Source organism: Acromyrmex echinatior, chromosome 3 (genome assembly GCF_024713525.1).
Source record: "Acromyrmex echinatior isolate Ae372 chromosome 3, ASM2471352v2, whole genome shotgun sequence".
NCBI lineage: Eukaryota > Metazoa > Arthropoda > Insecta > Hymenoptera > Formicidae > Acromyrmex > Acromyrmex echinatior.
The window spans coordinates 8,729,449-8,754,919 of NC_141854.1; the positions used below are offsets into that span (position 1 = coordinate 8,729,449).

Below are 25,471 nucleotides of genomic sequence, written 5' to 3' on the forward strand. Positions count from 1 at the left end.
TTTGTCTCAACAACCTAAAATCAAGCCCGACTTTCCCGACATTCTGTTCAAGTTCGTTGGCATTATCAACAGGTTTGCTTACAAACAGTTCGATGAACAAAAACAGTTTTCTGCTTTGTTAATATCCTAATAAATCAATACTCTGATCCCATCCTGTATAATTTTCTACGTAACAATACAACATTTTATATATAAAAAATAAAATTTAGATTTTTCTCGTATGCAATAAAATAAAGTTTTTATATCGTATTGCTAGAGAAGTGCTATTCTCGTGGTATTGCTATCGATAAAGCTTTATGAATAGAGTGTAAATATAGCTAGTGCGACTATTCACACAATGACAAATTGCAATGCTATTCACGAGACTATCCCGGAAGTAGCCATACGGTATTTATTTACACTCCAACCTAACGGCTCATAATCGATCTCGTCATAGTTATCGATAAATCTTGCTTTTCAGGTGCAACATAAAACTTTAAATTATTATCGGACTATCGTAAACTTCCTCGATGCCACAGAGAAAGATAACTGCTGCTTCTTCGCAGTAGTAATAATAATAATTTATAAACGCAAGAGAATATTGAATATACTGTGAGACTTTTCAATAAAGATAGGTGCTCTCGACAGATTTTCAGGACGAATCCCTTTCGTGATTGAATCGTTGCGACAGAACCTAACTTTGCGGTGAATTTCGTGGCAATCAGACACGCTGATCCGGAGGAGAGGAAGATTACCGCCGAAAAGAATGACCGACGGCATTGCTTGCTCTTAGAAAACCTAACCACATACTGTGCAGCGGTCTGTGACGGCCGACGCGAGCAACGGTGTGGAACGCCAAATAAATCACGACGTTCACGCCAGGCCGAACTACTCATCCCGGAAAAAAAGCGCGATTTTTCTTCTAACTGTTAATCCTTTCGCGAGTGCCGCAGTACAAGTACGTCAAGTCGTCTGCGGTCCAGTTAAAGAACTTTCAGTAAATTAACCTTCTTCAGCCTGTGCAATAATTATAATTAATGTTTAGATCGCGTTTATACGTGTCACGTGGAAATGCGTTTCCTCCTTAAAGATATTATCTCCGACAGAAATATTTTATAAAATGAAGACTTACAAAAATGTATACTTTTTATGATTTTATATTCAAGTAATTAACAGATATATTGATAATAAATAATAATTCGGATTAAAATGTATTTTATATCTGTCATTCATTCTGCCAAAGGCTACCAAGTAAAAAGAATTTCAGTAGAGATCAAAACCAATATTAGACTCATAACTATATAATTAATAAATTTATACACGGAGAAAAATATTTGGTTAAATTAACTGGAATTTTGGTGGATAATGAACGATTCAGAATTCCGGTTAATTCTATTACATTTTGGTTAAATCTACTACTAGAATTCTAGTAGTTTTAACCAAGGAAATTCTGAATGTTGATTACCTCAACTAGGATTCTAATAAATTTGAACAAAAAATCTAGCAGAATCTAAGTAGATACCATAAAAAAATCTAGTAGATACCAGAATTCTGGATCGTTCATTTTCCACCAAAATTCGAGTTAATTTAACCAAACATTTTTCTCCGTGTACTTTATAATTTATATTTAGACATGTGCAGACTCGTATTGTTCGGTTGTTTTACAATTGAATTAAGATAAACGACTCAGTGGCCGCATATGTACTTATGTCTAGACACACAAGATTTATTATTATTAATCGCAAATATTTTTTTTATTATAATATTATAATTTAATTGCATTTAAGAATTATTTTAAAAATCATTTGAGATTAATAATAATATAAACAAATATATAAAGTTTTGTCCAAATGTTCAAACATTATAATATTATATTATAATATTATAATTATAATATTATAATTTAATTGTATTTAAGAATTATTTTAAAAATCATTTGAGATTAATAATAATATAAACAAATATATAAAGTTTTGTCCAAATGTTCAAACATAGGTATATTATATGTCCAGTTACTGGGATATTTATTATACCTCAGAATTTTATTGTTATAAATTCGACTATTTTAATAATACTTTCATGTATTTATGACGTTCTGTAGCGAATTTGAATTACAATGTAAGAACATATATAAAATTCGAAAATAAAGAAAAATGACGTCTTTGTTTCATCCTGACATTTATTCCTCTTCGTAATATGTGCAGCATTAATCGGAACATATGTCAAGAGAAATAAGAAAAATAATGAGACCTTCCAATTCAACATTTTTTTTTCACGATTATAATGTATTATCACATTAATACACATCGCTATCTCTACATCATGCAACGCCTACATCGATCCAATAAACGGAATACAGTTTATCTTCAAATAACAATGATCGATAACTTTATATTAAGTATATTTGTATAAACGATACTTAGATTAAACGCAAAATACAATCGTTTACCGTGAAAGTTTCGATATTATCGCTAAACCGAGACGATCGTCCAACATTATCGACGTTTGCACAGCTTTATCGCGAAGCCTGACCTTACGAAACCCCGGAAAAGCAGCAGTCGCGTAGGAGACGATAATTTATCGCGATAGTATACTGTCCATTGAGAAATGAAAGAGATTCTCGGAAACGTAAATTGGTAAAAGAAGATTAGACGATCGTTGCGTAAAGATTAAATCTCTATAGTGCACGAACCACTCTATCTTTGAAACAAATAGACGCAATAATTTTCCGTAATACGTAATAGGAAGACTTGCTGTATAAATAACTAGTATTCTTCGAACATTGTATACATTTATATCTTGATCGATTTCCCTGTGGAACGCCACGCGAGGCGCTTTCAAGAAATATTATCGAAATACGATCGAATCCAGCAAAAGAAGTGTACGCGCGCGCACAAATAAAGCGCCGGAAGTGGCCAACTGAACTGTCGGATAATAGTCGGTCGGGTCACTGACACTTTCCGCATAAAAGTTGTCCGGACCGTGCGGACAAGTACGTGTAAGTTTAAGTACGGGCGTAAAAAGTAACGGGGCCCTGCTGAAAAGAAGTCGGCGAAACGACTTGTAGCGAATCGCGCGGCCCCCTTACCTCGTTGTCCTTGTAGGGACCAGTTTCTCGTCGATCCCGTCCAGTACTTCGAGGAATCTCCGATGTTTCCTCGTGATGTGCCCTTTTGAATTTAATTGACAATGAGAGGCACAAAACGAAACGAATGACGGCAGTTCGCAGTAAGTATTTCCGTGACGTTCCGTATGACTCATACGGTGCAAACCTGGCCATCAATTCACGAACATTCACGAGAAATCGGAGAAGAAGGTCAATCCACGAGATATCGAATATTACTATACAATACGCTACGTGTTTGTTTCGTACACAAGCTAATATTAATATCTAATTAAGCTTAATTAATTTGCCGGTTTTCTCTGAAGTAATGTTACGAAGTATCATTGTTAATCTATCTAAAAATATTATCTGATAACTGGGCACAATAGAATTCCAATCTCGATAATCATCTTCAACAAGAGATAATAATGAGGCAAGTTGTCATTACGTGGATGCATAAAGAGAATTTTCACGAGTGAAATTTCGAGATGGAAAACATCGTCGGGAATTGTATAACCGTAACGTTGCGCTAATTACTATTTTATATAGCCTAGAAACCGTCGTAAGAGTAACAGAAAATTATTCAAGGCTATTGTAAGCTACGTCCATTTCCCAAGCTTCTTATCGGGATATGTTATTAATATTGTTGCACTTGTAATTTACACTTATAATGAAATCATCTTGGCACTATATGTATTTAGTATAGTAATTATCTAATTTCCAGGCTTCTCATCATTAATATTGTTGCATTTGTGAATTACACTTGAATAAAAATTATCTTGGCACTATGTATTTTAGTATAGCGAGTAAATGATAATCGTTTAATTCCCAAAGAAAATTTCAGTGTAACAAATTAACAAATTTTGTCTAATATAAACAGTTTGCTCTAACAAGATTTGATATTTTTCTTAAAAGATCAAAATTGACTCCTTTTGTTTATGAATTTTGTTTCGTAGCATTTTTAACTTTTATAGATATATATTTTTTTTAAGTTGCAAATTTTTTATTTAAATAGATAGCATTTATGATTCTAATTATTTTTGCGACCTGAAAACTAATAAAATTGACGAGAAGTAGTATGGTCAAGTTAAATTGATTGTATCATCTTCTCAGGATTGTGAATTGTGTATATCGAGGTCGCGTTCTTTGAGGAGATAATAAATATCAACTTTTATGTTCAGAAAATTACTCCAACTTTGTTTATCTCTTTTTATGTATATAACGGACATTCAAATATCCTGCGTCTTTGCAGATATAATCGATAATATTAGCAATTCTATTTCATATAATTAAAACTTTGACAAATTTTATTAAATTTTCCATAAAAATGTAAATAATGTAACATGTAAATAACAAATATATCGAGAGATATAGTCGTGCCTCGCAATCAAGTGTACGCGTGACAGATTCTAGGTATTTGTAACGAATCACTCAGTTCAACCAAGACACGATTATCACATCTCAATAATGAAATGTGAATGGAAAATGGATAAAAGGTAAATAGGAAAAAAATAGGAAAGATCGATAAATGAATAGAAGGAAAATAAGAGATGAATGAGAGGTGAACAGGAAGTGGATAGGAGAAAAACAGGAGATAAATAGATGATGATTAAAAGATGGATAGCAGAAAAATAGAAGGATAATTGTAATAATAAAAAATTAGGAAAAATTTGTATCTGTACATTAACATATCTGATTCACCTCACTTTAATCGATATATTGAGATACATCTATTAGATATATATTATCAAATTAGCGTTTCTAATTTAATAATACTGAAAAGCAGGGCTAGCAGAGGTAAAGCAACTAAACTAAACTTTAACCGCTAATTAAACGAAAGGATGTATAGAAGGGTCTTCCAGCAGGATTAGCTTTATCTATACGCAACAGAAGCATTTTCTCCTCTCGTCAGCAACCTCATTTCTATGGTAATCGAATAGCCGACAGTTAAGATGACCACGCAATCGACGAAACGATTTACGAGATCGATGGTAACAATGTACGATCCATAAAAGCGCCCACGTATCCATTCGCACACGCCAGTATTTCCTCGCGAAGAATCGCGCTGGAGAAGCTATTTATACGAGCCTGCGATGCAACAACGTTACTCACAATTAGCAGCTGCTCCCCTTCTCCTCCCCCCCCCCTTTGTTTATCATTAATCCTATGAGATTCGTATTATATCGATGAGATTTATTTTTCTTTCTTACACTGGATGGTCGCAATGGAGAATTTCGCGTGAAATCTTTTTTTGTCGTAAACCCTCGGACATTTTACATCGCGAGCAGTAATTACAACATATGATAAAAATCTTTTTTTATACACGATTTAAGTAAAAATTACTTACTGCTTCTTAGAACAAATTAATTATAGCGCTAAGAGTATTCTAAGAATTTTAATGCAAAAATAATTCTAATTGCAAGTTATATCAAAGTAAAAAATAAAAATCAACTTTATAATTATAACAGTTGAGTGGAAATTGTTCTAGTCACGCATAAATGCGAAAGAAATAAATAGAAATATAATTCGCGAAAGACGTTTTAACTTTATTTGCGAAGTACGTGAGAGTGCAGCTATAAAATGAGCTCTTTAATCGTCGTATTCCGAACTTGATATTACATGAGCCATAAAATGTATACGTCTTGTACGTTTCATGTCTTATTGACTACTTTTTGGGACTCTCTTCAAATGTCAAACAATGATAGTCGAGATCATGGAAATGATTGGTTGGATTATTAATTATAAGATGATATATTGAATTATTTTTATAACAAGAAAAAAAATTTAATAAATTAGTTATGTAATATCGAATATTTTCATAATAAGAAAAAAGTGTTAAATAAATCTGTACTCAACCGCGGTTCCTTTTAGACGTTCATTCCGTGTCGCAGAATACGATATTTTTTAGAAAGGATCATCGCTTAAGACCGCGGAATGGCATGGAATTATAACGCGCGATATGTAACGACGATCGCGTGTTCCTAGTAAGTTAAAGTTACGTTAGCAGCATCATAAGCGATTTATCACTACAGCAATTTGCATCGCGGCAGGAGGAACGCAACTACTGCAACGCGACAAGTGTATCCGGTATTCTGATAAAAACATTTTTTTGTCGATCAACTAAACAAGGATAGTTATACAATTCATAAAAGAATACTTCTCATTACCAGATATATTACATTAATTCGATTGTCAACAAATGTCAAGTATTTAATAATGTAAGTATCTATTTAATAAATTTTATTAAAATCGAATTAATCTTGAGAGACATTTGTTTCACGGTACAAATAATATTTTTAAATAATTATATAATTTGCAATGCAACTTATATAATAGTATTATATAAAGGAATGCTTTTATTAAAGCTATATCAATGTACTTATTACCAAAGTTCAACATAAAAAACATAATAATGCTTTTATTTTAACTTTCATGTGTATCAAAATGAAAATCAATTCATTTATTTCTGTGTGTCAGTTTCGAAATAAACAATGTTCATTAACGTATTTAATAAATAATAAACTAAAATTTAATACATTTTTCTTAAATTAAATTATGTAACTTCATTGTCGTAGTCAAATTAATGATAGAAGCAATGGTGAATTATAGAAATGATAAAAAATAATTGAAATTGGATATAATTTGACATTATAAATTTAACAGTGTAATATAATATCTAGTTGAATAATTTTGTAACTATATCAGTATAATCAATATTGTTCTGATATGTAAATAGAACAGATATTTTAAATTTAACAGTAATGTAGCGCACATCTACTATATTTTAAGAACAACTTCAATTTATCTAAATTTGAAATGAATTAAATACGTATCATGATTTATAAAAATAAATTATATATTACCTATACAGATACCATGTGAGATAAATGATAAGTCTAAGGAACATATACTAAAATCCATGCCTTTATCAATCGATATAGCATTTCAATTTTAAAAATCCGATCTTTCCATAGATAAAAGAAGCATCTACTATTTCTTACTAATCGACGCACACACACATTTCCTCCGTTCTCCTTCCAATTCACAGAATCCTTTTTCTTTTTTGTTCTGCTTCTCATCGATATGCTTTCAGTGAATATTCTAGGCGATTACACATCCGGTACTATCGTACGAATGGTGCCACACGCGTCGACGCGTCGGACATCGATCGAGATCAGCAAGGATCGATCGTTCCAAGGAGCAAGAGAAGAGAACGAGGTAGAGAAAAGTCGAGCGACAAGCGATATATTATGTCTCTCAAGAGATTGGCGCGTTTATCGCACCGACACCGCGTTTCTCCATTCTCTTTTCGTTCGGCCGAAGGAGGATGAACACGGAGAAGTGCTTAAACTACCGAGGAGCGAAATGACAGTGCAAGACCGGAGCGTTTTGCCTTTGCGAGACTCATGCAGCCTTACGTCGCGCTCTCCTATCTTATAACGCGATTTATACCACTGTAAAGGTCAGAATCATGAGCTTGCGATTTTATACAACTTATTCGCCGCCTCCGCACAATATTAGCCACTCGCGAGACTAGGAGATTTTAGCCGCTCTCCGTAGTTACCTCCTTTGTCGCAAAAGAAAACGGCCGTATATCGTGTATGTCGAAGCTATACTTAGAACATGACGAATAATCAAATCGCTGTGAAGTTGGCATGACATTTTATTAATATAAAAAAATTTGGCAATTCCAATAACACTTTTTACAGTTCTACAGCTCCTTGTAAAGATAAAAAGTCCTGCACTGTTTATATAAGAAATAAAAAATGAAAATATGGGCGTGCTAACTTCGCTAATCTACTATGACATTTCTGCTTCTAAAATAAAAGAAAATGATAAATATTATTACTTTTGGCAACAGTTCTACCAACATATGTCATTTCAAAACAAAATTCTAACAATTACCCATTTTTCTACATCTTAATTTTTGATTTTTTAATATTATAAATGCATTTTTTAATATTATAAATGAATATTTTTAATTTTTATCAGGAATGATGAAGTTATAGAGTGTTACTGGAACTACCTTGGTTTTTTTTAAATTAATAAAACACCGTGCTAACTTTACAAACACAAATTCATCTTTATTCGCAGAGATGAGTTTTACACCTTTTTACGTAACGTTAAATCCTTGTATTTTGCATATCATGTGCTGCAAGTTAAATAGTTGCAGGTATATGTATGCCGTTCGTTTTTATTCTCGGTAAATATATTCCCGAATGTGTGCAGTCTGTCTATATATTTTGTGGAAAAAAAACTCAAAGATATACTGTATATTATTCATCGAGCGCATTGAAAGTATTCTGACATAAAAAATTCGATATCACTACACTCTCAATACTCAGGCATTACTATGTACTGTACGAGATAAAAACGTATGTTCCATGATAACGTTTTCATTGTAAAAATCGCGCTACTATTCAAGCGGAAACTTTTCGACAGTCAACTCGACACCTGTGAAATTATGAATCGCACGATTAAAATGCAGAGAATGCCGATTACCTTCGTCCGTTTTTATCACACAGATGCAATTTTCTTGCATTTACGTTATATTATTAATTCCAATGAGAAATCCAGTTTGGCCGTGATTCCGAGCTTCCGCCGATAGGTATCGAGACGCAAGCAGAAAGTTAATTCGCCCTTGACCTCAGATGTTCAAAACCCGTCGAATTGCACAAAGAACACACCGGTAATCTGTCCCCCTCTCCTCAAGCTAAAGGAGAACGAGCTGAAGTCTTTCCGAACCGGGTCAGGGATCTCTTCTAGTACGGCTTACTTTTTCTAGAGCTAGTTGCTTGCCCCCGATCCGGAACGCGAGCTCATGTCAAAGGTAAAGGCGAATTTACCGTTGGCCATTCACTTTTGACGGTCAATCGTGCTGAATACATCACGCACAGAGGTTCGCGTAAAAAAATGCGCCTGTAAGAAACATGGCTCGTCCACAATGTAAAAAAAATTACGTGTAAAATTACAACAATTACAGTGAATAATTTTGAGACCCATTGTTTATGGTGCAGAGTATAATTCTGAACGATCTTATTCTGAACATGATACAAATGGACACACAAACGGAACATGGAACGAAACGAGATTTAAATTCAATTTTTGAAGTTCAAGTTTAACTTTTTCCTATTTGATACTTTTCAATATACCCCACACGATAAAAAAGTTAACAAACTTAAATCTCGAAAATTGGATTTTTAGTTTATTCAAAATTGTAACACGTTTGAAATTGTACTGCCTCCTATTCTGTAATATTTACACCTAAAATGAAGTCACAGCTTACAAATAAAATTGTTCTTGCAATAATTAAACAATTTACACACACAAAAGTAATAAATTTATATATAAATGGAGTTAAGTTTATTATAAAAATATTTAATTTATCAACGTACAATTTTTCCCATGTTATCAAACTACGATGTTATTAATGTATACAAATATAAAAATATGTGTACAAATATAATATGTGTGATATGTTACATGTCACACATATTATATTCATATTTTTATCACAAAAAATTTAAGTTACAATTAAAGATAAAAGTATTAATTTTTGTAAAAACGCACAATTTTATATATTTCTACTAACTATAAATTATGTTATTTTTACTCATATTATTTTACGTACTTTTTTTCTATAGAGCAGGCTGAATGATAAAAGAAGTAGTCATTTTCTACTTTCGCCCAAATTAGATAATTATGCGAGGTGAATCATATTCCCTAGCACATTCAAGTAACTAGAGAGTGCTTGAAGAAAAGATTTCGTTTTGCACGCATGGAAAGTAAATGTAATATACAAATTGCGCGGAATAATTTAAGTTGAAATTATTACGTGAACTAATCGTCACTTGTAAACGTTCGTATATATTTCATTTGCGATAAATTAAATATTTTTAATTATTCATTTAATAACTACATACAAAAGTCTTGAACTGGATTAGACAATCTAAAGACAATAATATAATAAAAAAGTAAAATAAAAAGAATATAATAAAAAAACTTGATCTTATAATAAGTTGAGGACTTCATGAGAATGTAAACAAACTCGCTGCTTTTTTAAAAAAAAAAAAGAGGGGCAACTAACTCTTTCGATTTATTCATTGAGAAATGGACCGTGTCTTCCCTGCGATTATCGATTCGATTGTATTCACGACGGCGAAACCCGTAGTCGCCTTTCCCTTATCCGCGCACCGACCGGAAGCGCTCGTTGCTCATCGGCCGCGACCTCAAATGCGTCGCCTTCGCTGTGATGATGACGACGACAACGACGACCCGCGCATGTGGGTCGCACTTAGCCCACTTCACCGGCAGTCCCAAGTCGCGACATCGTCGCACCGGTCGACTCGAGGCGATCCCACGTGGAAAATTCCAGGTCGCAATCGCACGATAGACAGCGCGGTGCGAGCTTTCGAGATCACAGCCGCGTGTCTTATCTCTCTTATCTACTCAATGACTGCAAATCGGATCGGGATGTTCCGCCACCAGCGGACTATCCATCAAATACAATATGCTTAGGCTTAGAAATCTTCGTACTTGAAGAATCCAGATTCAAATCTGGATTCCGGATTTCGCTTCAACAATAAACGATGAATAAATGAACGATATAATTAATTATTCATTATATTTTACTTTGCACTTTCAATTTTGATCAATATAATAAAATAAACTTCAAACACTTTCTTCAAAATTTTTAGAATGAATCTCATTCTGAAGAATAAAATCTCACTCTTAAAGATTGAAAATTAAGTCACTCTTTTTCAAAACTGAGTGAAAAGCAATTTTCACTCTTTAAAAAGAGATTTCAAAGAATTTAAAGAGTCAAGAAAACTTCTACACTATTTAATTTGTGTTACTGTTTATTTATTGTATACTATTATTATTTGATCTGCCATAGATTTTCAATCTTAATTCTAACAAACTTTTTGATTGATCAATTTGTGATTGATCAATTTATCCTTAAGAGAAACAAAATTCTTGTTGCAATTTTCTAATATTCAATATGAAATATTATGAAATGTTTCATATCAATGTGAATCTTGGAAACTTTTGCTAAACAGAGGAAGCCTGCACGAACGTCTTGAACGCACTTCACGTGAGAACGCATTGTTCAGAGCCGTTGTGGATATATTACTTAAGGATACCCGACGGAATTATTACAGGCCACGCGGAACTTCCTCGTATACAGAAGAATAACGGCAGAATCGCTTCCGTGCTGCTCACAAAGGAAATTAAAGTCCCTGTGTCTTAAGGGAAACAAAGTTCCGCGACTTGCTAATTGTCAGAACGCGCGAAGAAAAGGTGGAGTGCATTAATTAACCTCACGGGCATTAATTACATAGCATATGTGTTTACTCCACAACACGACTAATCAAAAGTAAGAGTACATGCGTCGTTTCAAGAATCCCGCAGCTTCTGATTGCCAATATTTACACGCAAGTCTTTGAGGTGCAAAATAATTTACATTTTTATGCTGATAAGTCACGTAAACTCTTTATATCTGTCACATAAATCTTAAAAAAACACATACAATTATTAAAAAAATTTCTTTAATTAAGGCGTTGGAAATAAGTGGAGGTCGTAAAAGACAAAAATTTTCATGTTTGCAGGAAATAAAAGTTATAAAGTTTAAAAAATTTTCATCACATTTATTAATACTTGCTTCAATTAACATTTTTCGATTAATTAATTTGTTTTCCATGTCAATATCCCGATTATATGTACAAACTGCATTGGAACGCGATATTAAAAAATAAGATACCAAGATTGGCTTGTGAAATCACGTATTATGTCGGAGCACGTTTCAAGATAATAGCGATTGCCAACTTCCTTGCCCCGTTCAAGACTGCGCGACGGCAGGTAGAGTGTACCCAAGTATGCTTGCTTGTTTACACGATTCTGACGAGTGTTCCACGGTGTGTCTTGGCGGCGGTGTCGAGCGGAATTGTAAAGCCATAATTCTCAACGCGCTCGAATCGAGCGAGTGGCAACGAAGCGAAGGCAAACGATAGCAAGAGCTGCCAATTTCGCGAACGCGTGTAATTGAGGACACACGGTTCGTCCACGTCTCAAGGAAAACACATCGAGACACGCGCGCGAAATTATCCCGCAATGCGAGCCGTAAATCGCACGAGAGTTGGGTAGCGGCTTGAACGTGAAAACCCCGTGACTTTGCCGTTCTACTGCGCGAAACATCGAAACCGTTGCCAATTTGCAATTGCCAATTCTCAGAACCGGAAATATTTTTAGTGTCCGCGTAACAGTCGCGCTTTATGCGATGCATTCAAACGCGCCTGCTCGCCTCAATACGGTAATCTTCGATGCTACACGGAAGATCGTGTGAGATATATTTGTGAGGTACATTCGATATAATCCCTACGCGCTATTTTAGAAGACAAATCAAATGTAGTTGCGGCACAAGACGATGATTTTATAGTATAAAATTTATACTAAGAAAATTGTGCAATTTCCTTAAACAAAGGTACTTGTTTCAAAAACCCTTTGTACTTACCATCTTCAAAGTCTCCTCGGGCCTCAACAGGTAGAACATAGACTGTAAGTGTTGCTGAATATCGCATCCTGCCGCCGAGACTCGCCTCGAAGGACGAGCCCTTTCGTTCGGCGGTAAAACCAGGGCTGCGCCCTTGCCCGCGAAGTAACATTCGCTCAGACTGTAAAAATAACAAACACCAATACTTCAATAAGCTATTATGATAATTCAATCATAAATAAGATTATACTCAATATAGGATAATATTTTATAATCGCCAAATAATAATTTAAATACGTTAAGAAGATATTAATTTCAAATAGATCGAGTGATAATCGGGATAGAATTTCTATTTTAATCGAGGGCAAAATATTCCGCTTCCGTTTCAAAAAAATAAAATTATTAGTCGAGAAGTACGATTGAGAGAAAACCTAGAAAATTAATTATCATCATTTAGAAGATCTTTCGCTTTTATTTCAATAAACTTATTAATCGAGAAATATAGATTGAGAGAGACAAAGAGAGAGAGAAAGCGAGAAAAAAAGGAATGAATTTAGAAAAATATATTTATTCAACTTAAAGCGATCCTTAGATGATATCAATATATTATGTAATTACTTTATACAATATTATGTATTGACACCTCCTTTAAACAATTCAAAGTAAAGTTTAGAGACTCAATATAGCTTTCAGATGATTAATAATATTGTGCAATATCAAATATTGTATAATAATATTGATCGTTTAGGAACTGCATAAAACATGGACTTGGGGTTTACAAAAGGACCCCTTGTCTCATTCACTCATTCTCTCACACTCATTTTCTTTCTCTCTTCCACAACCTTTTCTTAATCTATCCACCTCTCACATCCATTATTCTATCGCTTCTTTTTTCTACCTTTCTCATCCATTATATTCTCTGCTCTCAACTTCTTCCCTTCTCCTTAAAATATGTCTTAATATTCAAGTCTAGAGAAATAATTATTTTCCTTGACTTGATTATCTCCATTTATAATTAACTTCATCAACATCAATTTGTACATGTGTAATAATTAAAATATAAAAATAGTTAGCGAGTTTGTTAATTAGCCGATTTTTTAAAATAGCGATTAAAATATTCGACACATTAGCGCTGCTGGTAATATTTTTCTAATGTGTTTACTTTGAATATAAGCCAGAATAAGTATTGCTAGTTTTAATTTAAAAAAAAATTCAATTTAATGACAGTATTATCACTCAATCAACGAGAAAGAAAAGAGATTTAAAGAATTCTTAAAGTATATCATAGATATATATAGCATATATATTTATACTTTAAACAAACTATATACATAAAAGTTATGTATATAACATTCTATTTTATCAAATAACACATTTTTATAGCTCATTTATTTCATTTGTTATTATTTTTGTTATAAATCAAAATTTAAAAAATAATAAAAATCTTTAAATGATTTTGTATAAGTACTTTAAATATTTAAGCGACAAATTATTGTGCTTTTGTCTTAACGCGATATAGTACGTTTCTCTTATTCTAAATCAGTGAGAAATGTTGAATAATAAGTTCGAGAAATCGACACGTGTTGATAGAGAAAATTATCGAGCCTTTAATGCAATTTGACAGTTTCAAATAGCTGTTGATTTTAATCTTCAGCATCGAAACAAACTAACTATTTTAGTCATACGCTCAGCTGGTTTTGCGGAATCAGCAATTAACAACTCAGTAGACTCAGTAGACTATCCGAGTGAATTAATTAACTACTACATGATCCACTAAGAGATACGAGACCGATACGAAACATGCTCGAATATTTCATTGAAACATTCGGAAAGTCCATTTATGTTTAACTGAAACATAAGTGAAGCATTTTGTTATTTGGTTGCAATCTTTTATTTTAAATGACTTCACAATTAAAAATAATTCGTGCTTGTATAAACTCTGATCACTTTTGAAGAAATATTATTTTCAAAATATATACATATATATAGTCATATTAAGAACGTGTTAAAAATAAAATCAGATATTTTAAAGAGATTTGTATATCTTAAAGGCATTTTGACTTAATTATGTCACTAGCAGTTACATTAACCGACATCATCTTCAATTAGCTTATTTTAATTTAATTAGATACTTGCTTAGAATACAATCTGAAATATTTATGCGAGATTGTCTGGGGAAAAAAGCGTTCACAACGCTTCGTGATGTATCGACCAAGCAAAATCGTTCCATGAGAACACACCTAATCTACAAATCGAATCTCATATACACACGCACGTACGAAGATAATGCACAAAAGGTCGACGCACTGCCACGCTCAGCCAGTTCTTCCCGCAAACATTATTTCACATGTTTCACCCGTAAATTAACGTCGCTCGAACGCTTTATTATATTTACGCCGCTCTTCATCATTACCGCCAGCGATTGCTCTCTTCTCGATGCCTTAGTATAATGAAACGAGCGTCTTTTTACGCACGCACGCATGTAACGCGCGCACAGAATCTCTGCACGACGACAATCGCGTGTCTAAATCACGTATGTGTGCGTATATGCATCGCGATTACGCCGGCGGTGCCATTTTCTCATGGTAAGTAAACCGTCACACATTTTCATATGATAATGACCACTGACCAGACGACGCACATACATATGCCATTTAGAATACGCGAACTTCCGCTATCGTGCGCCATAATAGAAAGTTTCTCTGTTGAGACTTTACCACAGAATATGTAAGAATAGGCAATGTATTTATATCGCTCTTATGCCGCAATATTTATACAACGTGCGAATAATTGTCTCCACGATCGCACACATGTAACATTACATTAAAGTTACATTTCATAACTGATTCTATTGTCCTTACTATTCTTGAGACATAAATAAATATTATATGATACGAGATAAATAAATATAATTCGCGTTAATAAAACACATATATTTGAAAAGAATATACATATGTTTTAGTAAATGGTTTTGTTGAAATATTTACAATTTTAGCTAGATACAGATCTGAACATAATTTATGTTAAATCATCAAAATAATTATGTAGAATGTTTTAACGTTGATAATACAATGCTGTAAAAAATTTTAATATTTTAGTAACCAATTTAAGCAACCCTACATAATTATTTTAATGATCCAAATCAAATTATTTTCAGCATTATGTCTTGCTAAATTTTTAAGTACTTTAACAAAACCGTTTTTTCAATAAATATACAATTTTTACAACATTCGAATATTAAATAATAAAATAATAAAATTTTCGTTCCTTGTATATAAAAGTATAATTAGATAAGTAAAATAATATAAAAAAAAGTACAAACTAAAAAAAAATGTTAATCAAAGGATTAACGCAGGTATTAAAAGCGAAAAAATAATTCATTATTTAAATAACATCAATTTTTATCTGATATATCTTGACATTGTACAGTAATATTGTTCGTATATAAATTTTCGTTTTACCGATAAGCTTATTATTTTAACGCGATTCAATTTAAATAGGTCAGTCTCTCTCTGTTATAAACGATGGAATTATCATATCCATATTATTTCCAGATTAAAATGAATAAATCATAAATGTACCTTATCAATGATAACCACGATGAAAGCGACAATGATAAATGAGCAAATCCGCACTAGGAAATCAAAATGGAAATCTGTTACCATTAAAATCGGTAGATCGATATTTGATGCCTCTCTCTAATTATGTTATCGAGAATCACGATACTTTCACACGACCGGATTACCGTGACGCGATTCAATTACGCGCACGAGCTTATTAACAAATTGGGCCAAGTCAATCTCACTCAACGTTCTCTTAATATTCATTGTAAAGCCGATCAAATTGGTCTTCTGGTTATTAATCCATTCGATAGTCTGGCGTAGTTTGCATACAAATTAAATTATCAAACGAGATACACAAGATGTCACAAAATTGATGAAAACTGAGCTTATAATGTTCATAAATTTAAGATAATTTCTTTTAGCAAAAATGTATTAAAAGACGTGAGAACATTTTTCATAATGTATAATTTCACGGATTCAATCAATGTTTTATCAAACAAATTTAAACGAGCAAAGTAAAGATGCTAAGTAGACAATATTAATAAAGTGGCCCCTAGACTAAGATTTATCGTCAAAGGGTCGCTGTCCGCTTAAGAATTTTTAATATTATTCAATTTTTGTTAACTATTATTGACACGCCTAACATTAAAAAAAATAAAAATAAATTAAATTAAAATATAAATTAAAAAATAAATTAAAATAATTAAAATAAATTAAAAAATAAAAATAAAAAGAACTATCGTTCTCTTTTGAGAGTACTAGATTATGTTGGAAAGTGATTTAAATATTCTATGTGTAAATCATTACTATCTATCTAACGTTAACGTACAGTTTAAATTACACTGATAGCACATTTTACCTCATATTGAATTAATTCATCTTTTTTTGTACATTGAGAAAATGACACATGTCATAATGACTTGACCATCACGTATCTAATATGTCGACGATCATGTCTATGAAAATTTTCTATTTTTCCAATATCTTGAAAAAAAGGAGTCACTTGCGATAAATTAGGGATATCGAACTTATGACAAAAGAAAAACAATCACTACATGACTGATAATTTATAGCTTTCTAATGATTTTATAATGATGTATATAATATTTATTATCTGACGGTCTTGTAATAATTATCAATATATTTCGTCAATAATTATCGCAAAGTCTCACATTTAGTTCACAGTTGGCCAATTATGACTGATCTTAATTACGAAAGAAGTTTTTCTCGATACACGATCTCCTTACATATTCCACATATCGCATTCGCACGTAGATGTTTATATATGTATATAAGTAAGCGAGCGAGCAATTCGCAGAACATTAAGCAGGCTCATAGCGAGCATCGCGCGAAGACACGTTGCGTCGTAAACGTAGTTTACAATGCATTTTACAGCGGTACCGGCTTTTTTACAGCTGACCGCTAGCTATAGCACGGAATTTCGTCCTGGTCGCCGTTGAAGATTCTCAAGGCTGCGAAACGTTCGGCGCTTTACGATAGACGCAGAGCTCGTCCGACCGCGACGCGGCGCATAACTGCATAATTAACGAGAATGATCGGCCAAATAAATTGCGACGGCCTGCTCAAATAACGCCGGCGCGTCTGATCTCGGGCTGGAAAGCAACACGCGCATCAAGAGAATATTTAAGTCGTCGCTGGCACGAACGTACATCGGTGCTCACTATTTTCATATAGCACGGGAATATTCCGTGACCATTATAAGTATCAAACTCATTAGCGAATATACTGAACTTTATTCTCCATAATAAATTAGCAATTAAAACCTGAATCCTCAAGATTAATTAAACCCGATATAAAAAAATATTTTACAAAATGTTGTATCCAAATTTGTAATTTTTCATTAATATGTTATTAATGTATTGTTTACTAAGCTATTAATTAATATTCTATGAAAAACGTTTCGTATAAAAATTGGAATAAGCGAGCATTTTTTGCAAATATTAAAAATATTAAGAATTGTACATATAAAATGCAAGATATCAATGCAAATATTGCATTTATACATGTTTCGTAAAATTATGTAAAATGGTACCTGAAGATATTTAATCAAGATATAGTTATAAAAAATTTTATCTTGTTCAATTTATAAATATATACAAATATATTCGTACATTTACTTATAAATTTTTAAACGATAATTTAATTAAATCACGTCATGTTATTACTTATTTTTTTCAATATGCGCAAACATGTTTCTTTTTCTATGACATTCAAAAGATTGACATTCAAAAAATTTAGAAGTAAAACATCTTTAGACATTGTTTCGACAAAGAGAATTGTTTCCGTAACTAGCGCCAAAATGGAATCTTCGATTATTGACAATAGATTGAATACTGCGGAGGTATTTACAGCAGCAGCTGACGCTGTGATAAAGTGGGATAAAACCCTCTCGAGGCATCTGCGCGGAGGTAGCAGGACGATGAAAAGAATTAATCTCGAGGCGGAGACCCATCTTTGCTCTAACAAAACGATCTTTACCTGTCGACGTAGCCGTCGTTCAGGTATATAGCCGGTACCCCTGCGTTGGATGTTGCAGGGGCGTTCCCCTCAGGATTCTCCGTAATGGCGCACTCGGGAGAGGACGATAACTACAGAGATCGATCACCCTCGGATTTCTCGCTGTACTCCGAATACTTCGTCTTCGTCGCGCGAGGCACTCAATATTCGTAAAGTCACGACGCTCGATAAAGAATTCTTCTCGATCAGGAATTCTTCTTTGAATAATCTTCAATGAATAATTCTTGGTATAAGTTTGTTACAAATCGTCGCGAGAGAATCGTCGATACGTCGTGGGATAATTCCGAGTAACAGGCAAGATCGCGTGTTAAAAATGTTTCGTTAATACGGAAAATAATCTTCTGCGAACAGTCCGAATTCGATGATATTCGAACGTTCACGCGTTCGAAAGTATTAAAGGTCGCGCGTGCGATTAGACAGAGAACCGACGGGATACTGAAATCATCTCTCGGAGATTTTAAGCTAGAACGAAATGACGATACGTGGGCGGATCTCCGTGCGGATCCGTCGCACGCCGGAGCGGAACACTTCGCTCGCACGCCAGTTATATATCGGCTGGTTGTATTATTAGCGCGCGCAAAGAGAGACCGTCGTCCCTCCTTATTATAGTACGTATTTGCATTAAGACAGGAGAGAAATTCGTAGAAATCGCGAGACACGCGCCCCCGTAAAGCACGAGCCTTCTGTTCAGTATTTATCGCGCGCGTCTACGATGGTTTCACCGTACAGTTCCACGTTCTCTACGTGCGTGTATTTTTATTTCGAGTCGGAAGAAATAGCTTCTCAATCCATTATCTGTTGGTATAAAAATAATTTCCACCTATTTAATATATGCATTCTCCGATTAAAATTGTATAATATAATTGCATAATCATCGATCTACATATTCTAAATGTAAAATATTATATTATCTCGTATCTCGATGCCTTCGCAGAGCAGCAATTTTTTAAATGCCAATTTCCGGATTTATTGCATATATTTTCATAATATTTTCGTTCATTTCAGATAAATTAGACAATTTTTTTAATGCAACTTTGAAATAAATTGGAGTGCAAGGAATGCAACAATCTATACATATATGATTATAAACTAGTAAAAGGGGAATTCCCAAGATCGTATCTATCATTTTCTACAATTGGAACCGCAAAATCTATAGGAGAGTATAAAAAAGATTCACTACAATATAGTATCAGTAAATTACTCTCTTTTGTTGAATATTATCTAGTATTGTCACCTTGATTTTTTAAATAAAAGAATTTATTTATTGCTAACCAATTATTAATATTTTGCGCTATCAAGAAAAAAATGATAAAAAGAAAACAATTTTTTCAAAAAAAGACACAGTAAAAATTTACTTGAATACCGATAAAATTTCATGAGACTGATTTTCAAAGATAAAAAAGATATCCCCTGAAAATTCTAAACTCTCCAGAATTTCCTGGTAGGTAATCACCTTGTATATGTTAATTTAACATTATATTTTTCAAAATATTATATAACATTACATATCACTACATCGCGTCGGATAAAATAATGCATGTTGGCGTTTTATGAGATTCATTAAAGTCGCGAGACTATATAATACACGATACACCGTACACCGAGGTAAATAGCATTTATGTAAATAGAATTTATGTTAATAGTGACATTACGTGTGACGACACTCCAGAAGAACTTAGGCTATGTCGGAGCTAAGCTTGAGAGCCCATAGTGCAACGGACATCAGTAGAAATCGAGAGGTCGGCTTCTTTATACGAGATCAATAAATAATCGACCATACTCCTAAGCATATATACGCTTATCAGACGCGGTTCGTGTATTATATTGCGTATTCTTGACACAAGCAATATAGAACATAATATCGTTGGATCCAACGTTATTGCATGTGAATCGTTCATTGTGCAAACGATGACATAACCATACTGCGGTTGGAGCGGTCAAACCGGAACCGACGCATAGCGATAATTTGACCCATAATTTGATCCTGTTGTCCGACTTTAAGAGAACCGCGACAACGAGAGACATAAAAGATGAATCTATTTTTTCTGGAATAAGAACACAAGTGTCAACAAGGAATAGACAAGAATAATAAGTATATGTGATAAAGATGATTTTAAATCGAAAAATGGATGATTCTAATATTATCTAATAGATAATATTGTTCAAAAGAAGCATATATATATATATATATATATGCTTCTTTTTGCGTATATTAATAGCCTAATAAAATCCACTCTCTAAATTTCTTGGAGTGAAATCTCACTCTAAGAAAATGAAAATACGGTCATCATTTTTGGAGAATAGTAAAATTATTTCACTTCTTGAGAAAGAATGACAGTTTTCATTTTTTTAAGAAGTGAAATAGTTTCGCTGTTTTCTAAAAATGACCGTATATTTTCTCTCTCTTAGAGTGAGATTTCACTCCAAGAAATTTAGATAGAAAGTTTTGCGTTTTTATATTATAATGTTTTATATAATGAAATATATTTCATTATAATGAATACTGTAATGAGTTTTAATTAAATTACATATGATTTAAATATTCACATTTTCTCTCTAACAAAACAATTGAAAACGGAGAGTTAATAAATCTTTTTAATATAGATATGTATACTTTCATACTTTAAATATATATATATATATATATATATATATATAAAACCTTGGCTAAAAATATTATTAATACCTACATTTTTTTCATTTATTTAAAATTACTGTATTTTTTATCTCTTAGTTACCACTATTATATAAAAATTTAAAAGTTCTTGAAATAAAGAATAATTTACAGCAAATAAGTCAACTTTTGAGGTAAAACTTTAAATAATGATTAAAATACCTAATATTTTTTTACCATAACTGTATGACTTTCATATATTTTTTTAATAAATCTCTTTCTTAATAACAATTTTCTTAAACTTTATGTTTTTATATTAAAAATAAAAATATAATCCTATGTCATAATATTTTGTTAAATGAAAAAAATATAACTATATTTTTAATTTAAAAAGTACTTAATTTGATCTTAATAAAACTGTCAAAAAATTAACTAAAAGTATGAAAATCTATCGATTCATGCCATTTTGAATATCGTAACTGCAACTTTACACGGAGAGATCAGAAATACTTCAACGATCGTAATCCACGGATGCGCTATAGATAATTAGTTGAATATTCGCTCAATTACACTGATCTTAACTGACGTTCGATCATCTTCCTTGATAACGATATATTAATCAAAATCGCTAAGCTGGGAGAATGAAAAACTGAAATAAACCATTAAAGAATTCAGTGCGATGACGGTCTCACCTATTTTTTATTTTTATTTTTTTATAATAACATAATTAATCAAAATTAAATTTAAATTCAAAAGAAAAATTTAAGACTTTAATTAATGTCTTTTTAAGTTTTTTTAGATTTCTAAAGAGATATATTGAAATTTTGTCGTATTAAATTTTACAATTAGTTCCAATTCATGAATTTGTGACAAATATTATATAATTTTGTTAAACGACATTTATGTGCGAGATTTCTCATTGTATAGTAACACATAAGAAACAAATTTTTAATTATAAAAGTAACATTCTCTTATTTTAAACAATTATCTTCATAAATTACAATAAATAATTTTTATAATAAAATTCTTCGCAAACTTCTATGTATTTATAATACTCTTTTATTGTTTATAAAAAAATCTATTCAACTGCAGATTTAAATTTAACTATTCTGATATAGTATTCATTTTAAGAACATTCTTAATACTAATCAAATAAATTTATAACACATTGTCAAATATGTACCAAGAGATATTAATATATCACTTCTTGAACGCACGCGATTAATGAAGTAATAAATTGTTTATAACAACACTCTCCAGTTTAAAATTAATTTATAATTCGCAATCAAATTCAAGAAAAAATTTTACTCATATAATAATTTTATTTGTCACATATATTAAATATAAATATGTATCCAGATATATGTACATATATTTTATATATGTGTGAATTTTACTTCTTCAAATGTTTTCTATATGTTACGCAACACGCAAAATTATAAATAAAATTCTGTTCCAAATTTATCGCGAATTATTATACATATATATATCATCTAAAGTAAATTCAAAACTCTTAGAATAAATCTTCCTCTAAAGAGTAAAATTTTATTCATAAATATTGAAAATTAAGCCATTTTTTATTAAAACCAGCTCAATTTTCTTCAGAGTAAGATTCCGCTTAAAAAATTTACGTCCTCAGAAAATTTATTACATATTCATAATATTATTTCCGGAGTGCTTGCCGATCACCTAAAAATCAGAGCATAAAGAAGTGCTTCTAAAGGAGATGTGCTCTCGATATATCATTCAGATAACATCACAGCAAGAAAGATAACTTTCCTTTTTATGCACATGCAGTAAGACCTTATTTTTGCTAGAGAAAGGAAATGGACTTTGACAAATATATTGAACGAAATTGCTGATTTATGAGAGAGAAAAACATGAGAAGAGTTTATTGAACTCCGATATATAAATAATCATATTAAAAAATCTATATGTATCAGTACCAAATTATAGATAAAAAAATCATTACTAAGTAAAAAACTTTCGTTTTTAAATGCCTAGATTGTAGTAATCACACATAGATATCAGCACATGAGATAATTCTCGAAGCAATGTCCGATTGTCAAACAGTCAAGCTAGATCGAGAGCACGCGTCTCGCAAATTGGACTGGCGCCGAACGTTTGATCTTTAAGAGAATAATGCGGAGGTCAATGCAGATAAGAATGACCCAAGCTACAAACGCCGACACCGTTAAAAGTCCATAAAATCCGCGCAAACGTGACCTGCAGTCAAAATCTGCACGTATCATCTCGCGAACGAATACGAATGGAGCCGGTTGCTGGTGACGTCATACGATATAAAGTACGCTCATCGTGAACACGCATGTATCCCCCGCATGTGAGCGCATATATGGGGTGTACTGTTATAAAAGGTGATGGTTCCTTTATGATTGAAAAAAGTGTTATAGCACGATTGGCAACTATTAGTTTTATAACTAACTAATAAGCTGTTAAATAAATCACGAAAAGTAATTCATTATTATATGCACATACGTATTAGATCACGCATATATTCGCAATTCGTGTTGACTTTCTAACCGTGAATTTCGATCAGTTATCTTGAACTTTGATTTATACTATTTACAATTGGCAGCTGAATATTATAATTCTATTACGGTAGATACAAGTATACGTTGAGCAATAATAAGATCAAGAATAATTATTTGAAAAAACCCATCTGTCTGCTTGAAAATGTTAAAATCCTTTAGCAGCATATTTAATAGATAATTGGTTAAAACCATGTAGGATTGCTTTTGAATGTTAGGAACGTACAGGATTCATAGAAAAAGTGAATCGTAAAATCCAAAAAAAATCAAGAATTTAATTTGCAATATTCTTCGTACTATACTTATGGACTATGCTTTGAGTATACGCAAAACGATATAATTATTTTTAAAAGCCCATCTATTTGCAAGTATTAAAATCCTCTTTGCACATAATTAGTCAGAATTGTGTACAGGATTGTTTATTGATTTTAGGAAACACAGAATTCAGAAGTAACATTCAAAAGAATATACAGCAAGAATACACTTTCGTGACGTTACACCCCATAGAATTTCTCCAGGCGATACATTCAGCGAGGCGGATGATCCATCGTCACAGCACAGCTCCGTGTGCAACCGAGATTGCATCTGCGATTGTCACTCCCGCGTATTCCTTCATACCGAAGAGGTCTTTCGGGCTGAATGCGATTCGCGACTGTAAGTCAGCGAAGTGTGCCGCGTACCGGTACCACCCGTTACACATGCAAAAAAAATTGCAATCGGTGCATGATGATATTTCCGCGCTGATTATACGATACAACTCCAGATCGTGACGGTCGTAGCAAATGGCTTGTGGTATCGATCCTTCTTATTCTCGACATTTTTTCATTGCAAGATTTTTGCAGCTAAACAAATAATTTCATTTCGGAATGACCATGACAAAAATAAAAAAAACCAATGGTACTTGCAAAATTCAAAGCATACATATTTTTAAAAATTTGGATGTAAATTTAATGAAATATTTATATAATCCTGTTGATATTATTAATTTGCCAATTCAAATCCATATTTTTTAAAGTGTAAGATAGGTATTTTAGAAAGTCTTCTACTAAATCAAATAATAAAATATAAAAAGAATAAAAAATATGAGGAAAAAACGGCATTTTCTTTAACGTTCAAAAGCTGCAAAACAAAAGTCTATTATATTTTTATAAAAAGAGAAATTCTAAATTCTTTGACTGACAATGAGAAAGAGTGGATGATTGTTAGTACACCCTGTATATTCGCGTTCCCGTATACGAATGGATGGAGTATGTGGGAGGAAGTGAGGGGGAGAGAAAAGAAGATTGCCCTATCTTGACCATCTTCGCATCGAAATCGCGTTACTCACGCAAACTTAAATTATGATCAACGACACGGAAGAGGCTGTACGACATGGCTTGTCTGACCAAAACCTGATATAGGTCTGTTACTGTGAAACATTGATAAGCGTATTCCACAAGAAGCTATTTTAAAGAAATGTGTAGTAATTTACAAACGATAAAATTACTCACACGCAATCTTTTTTTAGACGTTTATTAAGTTATTGCAATAAAGTAGTATATCGATTTAAACAAAAATAACTTTCTGTTGAAAACATTTTTAAATCGCTGAATGAAATATCACAATGAATCAACATAAATTAAAATCATCATTTTA

General features: G+C 32.3%; 1 protein-coding gene across 2 annotated transcripts in view; it reads right to left on the reverse strand.

Moving 5' to 3' along the window:
- ssh (Protein phosphatase Slingshot) overlaps positions 1-25,471 on the reverse strand; it is a 141,639-nt gene that overhangs the window by 62,455 nt on the left and 53,713 nt on the right. For both annotated transcript variants that reach the window (XM_011056588.2, XM_011056587.2), the window contains one exon: positions 12,594-12,753. In XM_011056588.2, coding sequence (XP_011054890.1) covers positions 12,594-12,753 — 160 coding nt within the window. The remainder of the gene's footprint in view (positions 1-12,593; positions 12,754-25,471) is intronic.